This window comes from Salvelinus fontinalis, chromosome 10, assembly GCF_029448725.1.
Source record: "Salvelinus fontinalis isolate EN_2023a chromosome 10, ASM2944872v1, whole genome shotgun sequence".
Classification (NCBI taxonomy): domain Eukaryota; kingdom Metazoa; phylum Chordata; class Actinopteri; order Salmoniformes; family Salmonidae; genus Salvelinus; species Salvelinus fontinalis.
In genome coordinates this window covers 7,215,582-7,229,591 of record NC_074674.1, presented here as the reverse complement: position 1 = coordinate 7,229,591, position 14,010 = coordinate 7,215,582, and the positions used below count along the sequence as shown (strand labels likewise).

Sequence of the window (14,010 nt, the reverse complement as noted above, 5' to 3'; positions counted from 1 at the left end):
CTGATACCGTTGATATTCAGATAGCAATGTCCATAACAAGGCTTGCACATACGAGGTCTTGAAACTACGTTTTATATACATTGTAATCTAATTATTTTATTTTTTATATATAAATAACGTCCCTGTTTAATTCTAGGATTTTCTAATCTGTTATTTACCATGCTATAAATCTCACCGAGGTAAAGACAGTTTCAAGTTCGATATTCGACGGATATTCGCGCTTTCAAACCTCAATAGCTTTCAAACCACTTGAGCCACAGACTCCAAATACGTGTCGTGATGTTGGAAAAATTGCGCACAACATTGCACGGGTCTTATTTTCACGATTTAGACATTAATTTGCTTTCCAAAGCTAATAAACATGTGGAAATGTGAGCAGCGTTCTGTATTCCTAGTTGAATTAGTTAGGGAGCGTGAACAAAGTACAAACTTTTTTTATATTCAAATTTCAATGGCTCCTTGGTCATGTGACATACTTACTTCAAACAAGGTTCAGAATGTCCACCGACTACTCTTCTATATTGCACACCCTTTAGTTTGTCAATTTTCATCTCACAAGATTTTAAAATAATTTTTCAAAATGTAGAATGAAATCTAGAATTTCAATAGCTCCTTGGTCATGTGATCTGGTGACTTCAAACAAGGTTCAGAATGTCCACTCAGTGGGCCTACACATTGCACACCCTTTAGTTTGTCCATTTTTATTTCACATGGTTTTACATGAATTTTCAAAATGTAGAATTTCAAAAGCTCCTTGGTCATGTGACCTAATGACTTCAAACAAGGCCCAGTATGTCCACTGACTACCCTTCTTTATTGCACACCCTTTAGTTTGTCCATTTTTATCTCACATGGGTTTCCATTAATTTTTTAAAATTTAGAATTTCATTAGCTCCTTTGTCATGTGACCTGGTGACTTCAAACAAGGCCCAGTATGTCCACTGACTATACCTTCATTTTGCACACTCTGATGTTTGTCTACATTCATCTCATGCTATTAGATTTAAATCTGTAAGCTTTGCAGAACTTAATTTTACATGGGTGTTTAAAAAAAAACTTTTAAGTCAACAAATGTTCCATCCTCGCAATAACTATCTTTCACATGGACACTGAAAAGATCCGCAAATGGCTGTATGTGGAATGGATCAAGGACAGGAGAGGTGTTCAAACAGAGGTGCTTAAAGGAAGGTGCACAGGTCGGCCTCATGAAAAAGGTCGGCCTCAAGTGTTTCATATGCTCTTTTTAATCACAGTAATAGGCAGTGATTTGTCAGTCACAGTGAGCTTGATAACGTGAAAGAATCCTTTTCATAGCATCACTTTCATATACTGTACATTAAGACAAATCCTTCTACGTTGAGAATTAGAACGCAGTTTACATAACCTGATAATGCCTTGATATTTGAGTGCATTCACAACAAGCCACCTGCAGACAACTTACAAAATGCAATAGTGCATTTGAGGGTTCGTTTTTCTGATGAAAATAGTTATTTGATACACGGCCTACTATTTCTAACTGGGAAAATAAATTCCTACGTCTTTTGTGAGTAAAATCCTTTTTCCAAAATTGATTTAGGTACATTTTTGTGAAGAGGTATGAGGGTTGTGATATGGGTCATTTAATAGTAAAATCATTTAAGGGATCAATACTTTTCTATATTGCTTCCCCAGTATCTGCATGAACCATCAGGCCCAGTGTTTTTGGTTGACCCTGCTGGACAGAAAGAGAAGGAGGAATCAGAACACGCTGCATTCAAATTCAGGTCTTAGTTATTCCATTGTACTGGATCTAATACATATTAGCATTTTACATACATTCATAAGTGTAATAATTGTTTATGACATACTGTGAAAAACTCTCTTGGCTGCTGGCTCTGTCACTTTCAGACATGTGCAGAGCAGACTGAAATGGGAAGGGTAGCTCTTGACTTGAACCACAGGGGTTATCTGTAAAGAGAGAGTAATCCAAAAGGCACAGACACACCCCTTGACTTTCAATTGGCACCGTTGACCTGTATGTATTCTCTTCTGATTGGCTCTGTGGTGCACAGTCTGGCAGTCTGACTAAAGTGCCAGAGGTATGACGAGAGACATCCTCCTTTGTAATTATGGGAACAAATATTTCCTAACACTTTGGATTCTATTCTTGGACAGTTTGAAGACACAATGCATCAATGCAACAACAAAAAAATATGACTAATTACTGTCCATGAGTAACCTCAACCTTGTGGGTCTATGGGTGTTTGGGCCAATAAAGTGCCAACTCAATTCTACCACTGACTAGTCTCTCATGCCCCTATGGATGGGGACACAGAGCAATAGTTTTTAATCTAAACCAGCCCTTTCTTACTGGAGTACACTAACCCCTATTTGGGGCTCTTTTCTTGATACATAGTGTCAGTTTACCAGATAACAAGTCAAGAAGAACAAAAAATAGATTGTTGTAAGGGTGTATTACATCCTCTGCTGGCCCCATTGTCATGTCCATTCTGGATTCTGAGTGGTAAAATCATAGCTGAAAAATGCATTTATGTATGTGTATACATTTTCCACCAAGACAGAACTGCAAAGGGCGTGAAGTTGCAATCTACTGCAGAGACAGCCTGCAGAGTTCTGTCATGCTATCCAGGTCTGTGCCCAAACAGTTCGAGCTTCTACTTTTAAATATCCACCTTTCCAGAAATAAGTCCCCCACTGTTGCCACTTGTTATAGACCCCCCTCAGCCCCCAGCTGCGCCCTGGACACCATATGTGAATTAATTGCCCCCCCATTTATCTTCAGAGTTTGTAATGTTAGGTGACCTAAACTGGGACATGCTTAACACCTTGGCCATCCTACAATCAGGCCAAGTGTTTTTGGTTGACCCTGCTGGACAGAAAGAGAAGGAGGGATCGGAACATGCTGCATTCAAATTCAGGTCTTTGTTATTCCCTCAATCTCACCCAAATTATCATGGAACCTATCAGGTACAACCCCAATCCATAAACTCGGGCCCCTTCATAGATATCATCCTGACCAACCTGTCCTCTAAATACACCTCTGCTGTCTTCAACCAGGATCTCAGCCATCACTGCCTCATTGACAGCATCCGTAATGGGTCCGCGGTCAAACGACCACCCCTCATCATAGTCAAACGCTCCCTAAAACACTTCAGCGAGCAGGCCTTTCTAATCGACCTGGCCCTAGTAAGATATTGACCTCATTCCGTCAGTAGAGGATGCCTGGTTATTCTTTAAAAGTGCTTTCCTCGCCATCTTAAATAAGTATAGAACAAATATAAGAACAAATATAGCTCTTGGTTCACTCCAGACCTGACTGCCCTTGACCAACACAAAAACATCCTGTGGCGTACTGCATTAGCATCGAATAGCCCCCGCAATATGCAACTTTTCAGGGAAGTTGGGAACCAATATACACAGGCAGTTAGGAAAGCTAAGGCTAGCTTTTTCAAACGGAAATATACATCCTGTAGCACAAACTCCAAAAAGTTCTGGGACACTGTAAAGTCCATGGAGAATAAGAGCACCTCCTCCCAGCTGCCCACTGCACTGAGGCTAGGAAACACTGTCACCATCGATAAATCTATGATTATCGAGAATTTCAATAAGCATTTTTCTAAGGCTGGGCTTGGTTTCCACCTGGCTACCCCTATCCCGGACAACAGCTCTGCATCCCCCACAGCAACTTGCCCAAACCTCCCCCTTTTCTCCTTCACCCAAATCCAGATAGCTGATGTTCTGAAAGAGCTGCAAAATATGGACCCCTACAAATCAGCTGGGCTAGACAATCTGGACCTTCTCTATCTAAAATTATCCGCCGCAATTGTTGCAACCCCTATTACTAGCCTGTTCAACCTCTCTTTCGTATCATCTGAGTTCCCCAAAGATTGGAAAGCTGCCGCGGTCATCCCCCTCTTCAAAGGGGGAGACACTCTAGACCCAAACTGTTACAGACCTATATCTATCCTACCCTGCCTTTCTAATGTCTTCGAAAGCCAAGTTAACAAACAGATCACCGACCATTTTGAATCCCACCGTACTTTCTCCGCTATGCAATCTGGTTTCCAAGCTGGTCATTCGTGCACCACATATCATAATCGCCATTGACAAAAGACAATACTGTGCAGCCGTATCCATCGACCTGGCCAAGGCTTTAGACTCTGTTAATCACCACATCCTCATCGGCAGACTCGATAGCCTTGGTTTCTCAAATGTTGCCTGGCCTGGTTCACCAACTACTTCTCTGATAGAGTTCAGTGTGTCAAATCGGAGGGTTCTCAATCAGGGGCAGGTGTTTTACGTTTCCTCTGATTGAGAACCATATTAAGGTAGGCTGTTCTCACTGTTTGTTTGTGGGTGATTGTTCCTGTGTTAGTGTTTATGCCACACGGGACTGTTTCATTTGTGAGTTTGTTCCTATTCGTGCGTTCTTCGTTGTCTGTAAGTTCTCATGTTCAGGTCTGTTTACGTCGTTTGTTATTTTGTAGTTTGTTAAGAGTTTTTTCGTGTTCGTCTTTCTTTAAATAAATCATTATGTCTTCATACCTCGCTGCATATTGGTCCGATCCTTGCTCCTCCTCAGACGAGGAGGAGAACGAACGTTACACTGTGTTGAAGTTTGTGTCTTCCAGCAGGACAACAACCGAGACACACATCTTAAAGCACCCAGGAATGGTTCCAGAATAAACACTGGAGTGGTCAGCGATGAGTCCAGATCTGAATCAGAAACCTATGGCAAGATCTGAAAACAGCAGTTAGTGGAAGACCCCAATCAACACTGAAGAAATGTAACAGTTTGCAGCTGAAGAGTGGGCCAAATTGGCAGTAGAAAGGTGCAGCAAGTTAATCTTCGCCAAAGACTGTTTAATCAAGTATAAGCTCCTTGGTGCCAATCATTTTGTCCTTGCCATTTGTTTTCATGTTCTTAATTAACATTGTAAACTTAAGTAAATTGTAAACCCCCCCAAAGCATTTTTTTCCAATGTCTACAATTCAATTACAATGTGTGGAGTCCAAAAGTTTTTTTTTTCAATTTCAATTTATTTTAAGAAAAGATTGAGAATTATTTAAGAGAAGTGCAAAGGTCTATGTTTTGGAGCATATTGACTGACAATCACAGGCAGGGTGAAACACATAATTTATTAGATTACTGGTCAACAATGGAAAGAGGTACAAAAGCCATACTATACATGATCAAATAATGTTTTTTAACCAGGCAAGTCAGTTACAAACAAATTCTTATTTACAATGACAGCCTACCACCCCTGGCCAAACCATCCCCTAACCCAAACAATGCTGGGCCAATGTGCGCCGTCCTATGGGACTCCTGATCACGGGCCGGTTGTGACATAGCCTGGAAACAAACCGGGGTCTGTAGTGACACCTCTAGCACTGCAATACAGTGCCTTAGACCGCTGCGCCACTCGGGAGCATGACTGCGCTCTCAACCATTTACAAGTCAATGATAATATTGTCTTTCAATTGATATATTTTGAGGACCATTAGAACACACAATCAAAAAGTCAAATACAACAATCTCACATGCTGTTTCACTCAGTGGGAATTACATGATATGATTGAACATATCTGTACTATTTCATCATGGCTTTATTAAGTGGAAGATTGAAATAGACTGATCAGTTTTGCACACACCTACTTTGTCATTGCATAACTCATATATCATACAGGTGAGAGGAAATCACAAGAAACACTTTCAGAACCACTGGGAATAATCTGAGTTTAAATATAATACAGGGAGCCTGAACTAGCTATAGGATCACATTTTCTTCAGCTCTGATTCTAACACTGTACCATTTCACTTGTTATGAAACTCTAGAAGTAGAATGGTTTTCCTGTTTCAGCTGCAAACAGGATTTGACCAGAGTTATCATTAGCAAAGAACGGAGTGCGATAGTTATGGAATCACTCACTCGCTACACCGGAAAGATTAGGATCTGTCATGTTTTTTCATTATTGGTCTTTGTACATAATCCTCTTAGAAAATGTAAGCATATTTTCCACATATCTTTATTCACCCAAATACTAGTCTGCCAAAATCCTGTCTCGTTCAACTACTGTAAGAAGCCTGGATTCCAGAGGCTACCCTAACGCTGATGTCTTCCATAGGCATGATCAACTTTCCACCGACTGTGATATTTTGTGAGGCATACGCTAGTTTACAATATGTCTTAAACTACAAACTGTTAAAAAAAAAGGTCTGGTATGAAAACTCATTGAGGAGAAGATGTTGCAATATGGGCCTGCATTGTCCAAACATACCAATCAAGTGGGTCGTATAGTACATCAAGGATCAATTATGTACAATACTCAGCAGGGCTTTACAGGGTTGTACCTGATCCACGCGTCTACATCTCTGCTATGGCAGGAAGCATGCACACCCTGACTCTGGCTTCTCTCCAGGCCGAGCGACAGTCAGCAATCCAGTGTGATACCATTGTGTGTTTGTCCATGTAGCGAGTGCACTTCCCCCTCACACCAGCAGGGGCCCTGTCTGAGTCGTTCTGGAACCTCCAGGAGAGTGAGCTGGAGGCATCAGGTTTCTGCTGGTCTGATGAAGATGTCTGTGGTGGAGCAGGGTCAGGGTTTGGCTTCTCTTGGTCAGAGGGGTCCATCAGGCAGAGGTCAGGGCAGCTGCCTTTGTGCTGTGTCAGAGGCGTGGAACACATACGTGGGAAACTGTCGGCGCGTAGTGGGGGTTGTGATCGACGCTGGGTCACACTCTCTCTCCCCTCACCCTTACAGCCCTGTGAGTCAGGGGCGCGACAGGCAGCTAAGAGGAGTGCCTCCCCATGACCGTAGATTAACTCTAGGGGGTCCGAGACACTGGGGAGAACCCTACTGGAGGTCTGACCTGAGCTGACATTCACCACTCTCTCTAGGCCACTACACTCACTCTGACTCTCCTCCTGCTCTAACTGTGTGTGGTTGCTGACGTTGGAAATCAGAGGCTGACAGAGTGGCACAGGGTCCCTCAGTCTGTGCAGCCTCAGGCAGGGCCTCAGAGAGGCCATAGAGCTCACAGTGAGGATGTCACAGTCAGGTTGGGCCAGGGGGAAGGTTGGGCGGGCGAGCTGACAGATGGACAGGAAGTAGTCCTGGGTAGACAGAGAGGAGTGGACCTGGCCATGGGGAGGGAGGTGGAGGCTGTTGGCCTGGTTCATGTCCTGTACCAGCTCCTCATATCCCTCCCTGATGGTGGGTAGGCCCCTCTTAGCCAGGAGTCTGGAGCGGGGACGCATGCCTGGGAACAGGAGGGAGAGAGAGGCTGGTCAGGTCAGTCTCTGGGAAGAGCCTCGGAATGATTGAGATATTTTGTTTTTGTAAAGCTTGGATTTGGTCAAATGTAAACAATGCCATGATAATTATGGCATGAATGATCAATTATCATCTAATTAATTGAATAGAGGCAAAATGAAAATACAGGCAAAGTGTAATATGCGTTTTGAAAGTGCGTATGTGCAATCGTTTACAGGAAGATGTGCTGAGCCTGTCTCCATGGTAACCTCTCCCTCACCACATCTCAGGGTGTGCTCATATTACAATGCAATAGGAAAGCAAAGTGGGCACACACATACGCACACATAATCCACCCACCTAACAACAAAAATATATTCCCACACACAAATAAATATGCAAGAACAAAAATTCTAAAATGAACTTTGGGTGGGCTTACACTACCACCTTTCCAACATGACACAGCTCTCCATTTTAGGACCCATTATGCCCCTCCCTCCCTATCCTCCTAATGTTGTCTCAGGAACAACTCATTATGTCACCAGGAACAGTGGTCAAGAAGACAGACTGGGAAATGAACAGCCAGCCAGTGTTACTAACCTACATTAGGCAGGGGACTGAGTGCATAACAAACCAAATCCCTATTACATAACCTCCTCTCCAATGACGTACATCTGCTTTACACATCCCACATACTTGAATTAATTACATTTTAAACATATGTATCTATATAACAAAAATCCATAGAGCATCAGTGTGTCTATTTTAACAGAAGATGCCAGTGTAGTTATTGCTTGGCCATGCATGCTCTGATATAACCATTTAATTTCCTCAGGGCACGTACCATCGATGTGTATAGCTATCAGTCCAGGGGTCTGGCTTTGCCTGTTCTATGTAGAATATAGTAGAGCTTCTTACCTGTGTCTTATCTGTCTTTCAGGTGGTGTCGTTTGCTCGTCTCCGTTGCCTGCTCTCACCCCTCTCTCCGCCTCTAGTCAAGCTGCCTCCAACCAAATGGTGATCTCCAACCAAGCTGCCTCTAGTCAAGCTGCCTCCAACCAACTGGTGATCTCCAACCACGCTGCCTCTAGTCAAGCTGCCTCCAACCAACTGGTGATCTCCAACCACGCTGCCTCTATTCAAGCTGCCTCCAACCAAATGGTGATCTCCAACCACGCTGCCTCTAGTCAAGCTGCCTCCAACCAACTGGTGATCTCCAACCACGCTGCCTCTAGTCAAGCTGCCTCCAACCAACTGGTGATCTCCAATCTCTCCCCAGCTACAGCTACAGCACGAAAATAATGACTTGTCCCCACCCCCTTTTCTCTCTCGCTTCCCTGCTTTCCCTCTCCTCCCTTAGCCGGCTAAAAATAGCACCTCCATCTCATTCTGTGGCTGAGCTTAATCATGTGCAAAATTGATTTTATGGACGTACAGAGTGTAGGAGAAACAAGGAGTGGGGGGAGAGGAATAGAGAGAAGAAGAGGAGGAGGTTAGGCAAGGGAGGAAGAGGAGGAAAGAGGCTGCATTTAGAGAGGAGGAGAGATATCTTGAGGAGGAGAGAATGAGAGGAGGTTGAGGAGGAGACATATCGTGAGGAGGAGAGATATTGTGAGGAGGAGAGGTTAATGGGCCCTAGGATTCAACACAGGGCAGAGATGCAATATGGCTCATCCCTATTCTACTGTTCCTCTACTCCATCTAGGAACAACATTACAGTCATTTAGCAGATGCTCTGATCCAGAGCAACTTCATACATTTTCATACGGGTCCCCCATGGGTATCAAACCCATATCCCTGGCTTTGAAAGCACCATGCTCTACCAACTGAGCCACAGTTGTGAAATGTTATTATTCCACATAACTGTTTACATTAAGTCAAATCAGAAGAACACCTCCCTTAGCACGCATAGTTGCCATAGTTTCCTTATGGTAAAGATGCCATAACAGAACCATTATTGAACATCTACTGAGCATTTACTGAACATCTACTGAACATCTATTGAACATCTACTGAACAGTTACCGAACCATCTACTGAACTATCTACCGAACATGTACTGAACAGCTACTGAACATCTACTGAACATCTACTGACCATCTATTGAACTATCTACCGAACATCTATTAAAACATCTACTTGGGACTATCCAAGTAAAGGTTTACCAAACATCCCTCAAAGGGAATGTAACAGGCAAAATAAATATAGCAGTGAGACTCAGTGAAACATGAATACAAGTATTTTAGACTTGTAGACAGACAGCATAGGGCTGAAGATTAAGATTAAAATAACACCTGCTGGATGTCATGCTTTCCACAAACAAACACAACAAAATTCCATCAAAACACTATACATAATTAGATAATATTATCGCTGAGGGCTTACTTTGCAGTTCCACAGCACTTCATGATACTGTCTCTAGAAAACAATACATCTTGTTTAGATCCTTGTTGTTGGCCTTGTCAAGTCATGAAAATGTCTCAGAAGTAACATGGTCAGTCGCTAGTGTAGTTTTTCAAATGTATCCTCTCATCAGCCAAGTCACAATTATATATTAGCTCTTCTGTGTGACGTCCTGACCAGAGTTCTTATGTGTTTTGCTTGTTTAGTGTTGGTCAGGACGTGAGCTGGGTGGGAATTCTATGTTGTGTGTCTAGTTTGTCTGTTTCTGTGTTTCTGTGTTCAGCCTAATATGGTTCTCAATCAGAGACAGCTGTCAATCGTTGTCCCTGATTGAGAATCATATATAGGTGGCTTGTTTTGTGTTGGGGATTGTGGGTGGTTGTTTCCTGTCTTTGTGTTTTGTCTGCACCAGCTAGGACTGTGACGGTTAGTTTGTTTTGTCATTTTGTATATTGTTTTGTTTTGTGTTAATTAAATCATGGAAAATTACCACGCTGCACATTGGTCCTCAGATCCTTCTCGCCTCTCCTCGTCGGAGGAGGACGACTTAGACTGCCGTTACATTCTGCCATTGACGACCCATCTTGGACTACCATCTTGTTCATACAGTGCATTACGAAAGTATTCAGACCCCTTTACTTTTTCAACAATTTGTTAGGTTACACCCTTATTCTAAAATTGATTAAATTATTATTTGTTCTCATCAATCTACACAAAACACCCCATAATGTCAAAGTGAAAACAGATTTTTTTGAATGTTTGCAAATGTATATAAAAACATAAATACCTTGTTTACATACACCATCGGTCAAAAACACCTACTCATTCAAGGGTTTTTCTTAATTTTTTTACTATTTTCTACATTGTAGAATAATAGTGAAGACATCAAAACTATGAACTAACATATGGAATCCTGTAGTAACCAAGAAAGTGTTAAACAAATCAAAATATATTTAATATTTGAGATTCTTCAAATAGCCACCCATTGCCTTGATGACAGCTTTCCACACTTGGCATTCTCTCAACCAACTTCATGAGGACTGTTTGCAACAGTCTCGAAGGAGTTCCCACATATGCTGAGCACTTGTTGGCTGCTTTTCCTTCAATCTGCGGTCTGACTCATCCCAAACCATCTCAATTCGGTTAAGGTAGGGGGATTGTGGAGGCCAGGTCATCTGATGCAGCACTCCATCACGCTCCTTCTTGGTCAAATAGCCCTTACACACTCTGGAGGTGGGTTGGGTCATTGTCCTGTTCAAAAACAAATGATAGTCATACTAAGCCCAAACCAGATGGGATGGGGTATCGCTGCAGAATGCTGTGGTAGCCATGCTAGTTAAGTGTGCCTTGAATTCTAAATACATTGCAGACAGTGTCACCAGCAAAGCACCCCACACCATCACACCTCCTCCTCCATGCTTCTTGGTGGGAACCACACAGGCAGAGAATCTGTTCACCTACTCTGCGTCTCACAAAGACACGGCGGTTGGAGATCAAAAATCTCCAATTTGGACTCAACACACCAAAGGACAGATTTCCACCGGTCTAAAGTCCATTGCATGTTTCTTGGCCCAAGCAAGTCTCTTCTTCTTATTGACCGGTAGTGTAAGTATTCAGACCCTTTGCTATGAGACTCAATGTTAATAAACAAACGCAAATGTTAATAAACAATGTACATTTTAACGAACACTGTAAAGCCTCAAAACACTGTTAAAACTATAACGTTGATATCATGGATGGTCAGTCCTTGCATCCATTGCTCATCCTAAGAATTTTAGAGTGGTTACATTTCTCCAAGGCAAACCCTGAGGCGGGGTGTACGATTTGTTATTGTTTAAATGAAGGATTCTAGCTTTAACACCTGAACATTATTCACTTGTGAAAGTCTCCTCGCTTTAGTGTACATGTTCAAAAACATTTACCATCAATTTCCGTGTTAAATTATTAATGGGTTCGTACTAAAAACATGTCAAAACAGTCCGTCTGAGGAGAGGAAGCAAAGGCACGGAAATCATTAAAGTTGCAGTACTGCTTCCTATCCAAACTGGGAACACATACTGAATTATTCAAGTTAAGATTCTACAGATGAGTCATACTTATTTATATTCCATAATGTTTTGTGGATACATATTGGGACACACCATAAACATTTTCCTTATTCATCAAGAACAATGAAGAATTTTCCACCGAAAAAAGGGAAACCATTATTGACAATGAAATGAATGTGAGGATGGAACATAATATATTTCTAGGCCAGGCCACTGTGATCCTTCAGTCCCTATTTCACAGCCTGGTAGATGAATACCCTGGCCTGCACAGCATCTTGTAGAAGAAGGATGAACACATCAACCAGTTGTAACGCTTAGCTAATTGGACATCAGCTCATAAACAGCAACGCAAACAACAACACAAACAACAACACAAATCAAATTAAATCAAATGTATGTATAAAACCCTTCTTACATCAGCTGATATCTCAAAGTGCTGTACAGAAACCCAGCCTAAAACCCCAAACAGCAAGCAACGCAGATGTAGAAGCACGGTGGCTAAGAAAAACTCCCTAGAAAGGCCAGAACCTAGGAAGAAACCTAGAGAGGAACCAGGCTATGAGGGGTGGCCAGTCCTCTTCTGGCTGTGCCGGGTGGAGATTATAACAGAACATGGCCAAGATGTTCAAATGTTCATAGATGACCAGCAGGGTCAAATAATAATAATCACAGTGGATGTCGAGGGTGCAACAGGTCAGCACCCCAGGAGTAAATGTCAGTTGGCTTTTCATAGCCGACCATTCAGAGTATCTCTACCGCTCCTGCTGTCTCTAGAGAGTTGAAAACAGCAGGTCTGGGACAGGTAGCACGTCCAGTGAACAGGTCAGGGTTCCATAGCCACAGGCAGAACAGTTGAAACTGGAGCAGCAGCTCGGCCAGGTGGACTGGGGACAGCAAGGAGTCATCAGGCCAGGTAGTCCTGAGGCATGGTCTTAGCGCTCAGGTCCTCCGAGAGAGAGAGAGAGAGAGAGAAAGAAAGAAAGAATTAGAGAGAACATACTTAAATTCACACAGGACACCGGATAAGACAGGAGAAATACTCCAGATATAACAGACTGACCATAGCCCCCCGACATATAAACTACTGCAGCATAAATACTGGAGGCTGAGACAGGAGGGGTCGGGAGACACTGTGGCCCCATCAGACGATACCTCCTGACAGGGCCAAACAGGCAGGATATAACCCCACCCACTTTGCCAAAGTACAGCCCCCACATCACTAGAGGAATATCTTCAAACACCAACTTACCATCCTGAGACAAGGCCGAGTATAGCCCACAAAGATCTCCGCCACGGCACAACCCAAGGGGGGGCGCCAACCCAGACAGGAAGATCACGTCAGTGACTCAACCCACTCAAGTGTCGCACCCCTGCTAGGGACGGCATGGAAGAACACCAGTAAGCCAGTGACTCAGCCCCTGTAATAGGGTTAGAGGCAGAGAATCCCAGTGGAGAGAGGGGAACCGGCCAGGCAGAGACAGCAAGGGCGGTTCGTTTCTCCAGTGCCTTTCCGTTCACCTTCCCACTCCCGGGCCAGACTACACTCAATCATAGGACCTACTGAAGAGATGAGTCTTCAATAAAGACTTAAAGGTTGAGACCGAGTCGGCGTCTCTCACATGGGTAGGCAGACCATTCCATAAAAATGGAGCTCTATAGGAGTAAGCCCTGCCTCCAGCTGTTTGCTCACAAACAACAACACAAATATCAATACAAACAACAACCAACACAAACACATGGCTGGTCCAGTCTGAAACAACCCACACAAAACAGTCCACATAGTTACACATAATAGCCCATATAAAAACTTTTCAACAGATTCTTCACATTCTCTTCAGAAAGGGAAAAGTGAATGCAAAGTTCAAAACAATTATAATGACAGGGGGTTCATGTTCATCTGTTGAAAGTAAGGCTATAATAAAGAACTTAAACTTCCCATGTGGAGCCTATATTATTATTATTATTATATGTAGTTTTATTATTATTATTATATTTATTATTATTATTATATTTATTACTATTATTATTATATGTAGTATTATATGTATTATAATATGTATAATAACACATATTATTGTTATATGTATTGTTTATATAATTATATTTATTATTATTATTATTATTATATTTATTATTATTATTATATTCATTATTATTATATTTATAATTATTACTATTATTGTTATTATTATCCTATACAATATATTACCTACATCATGAAATATCGACTACTAGATGAACATCAGGCTTTTAGTGCCACCCTGTGGACACCATGTTGTTCATCATCATTGACAGTCTAGCTCTCT

At 42.3% G+C, this 14,010-nt stretch overlaps 1 protein-coding gene across 1 annotated transcript; it reads right to left on the bottom strand.

Moving 5' to 3' along the window:
- Positions 1 to 5,125: 5,125 nt before the first annotated feature.
- si:dkeyp-72g9.4 (uncharacterized) lies at positions 5,126 to 8,672 on the bottom strand. Its single transcript, XM_055935580.1, has 2 exons — positions 8,173 to 8,672; positions 5,126 to 7,261 (listed from the first exon to the last, which is right to left on the bottom strand). The coding sequence occupies exon 2, from the start codon at positions 7,257 to 7,259 to the stop codon at positions 6,366 to 6,368; it is 894 nt and encodes a 297-aa protein (XP_055791555.1). The 5' UTR covers positions 7,260 to 7,261; positions 8,173 to 8,672; the 3' UTR covers positions 5,126 to 6,365.
- Between the last annotated feature and the right edge of the window lie 5,338 nt (positions 8,673 to 14,010).

Coding starts and splice junctions, on each gene's coding strand:
- si:dkeyp-72g9.4 (XM_055935580.1), bottom strand. CDS start 7,259: ATGCGTCCCCGCTCCAGACTCCTGGCTAAGAGGGGCCTACCCACCATC.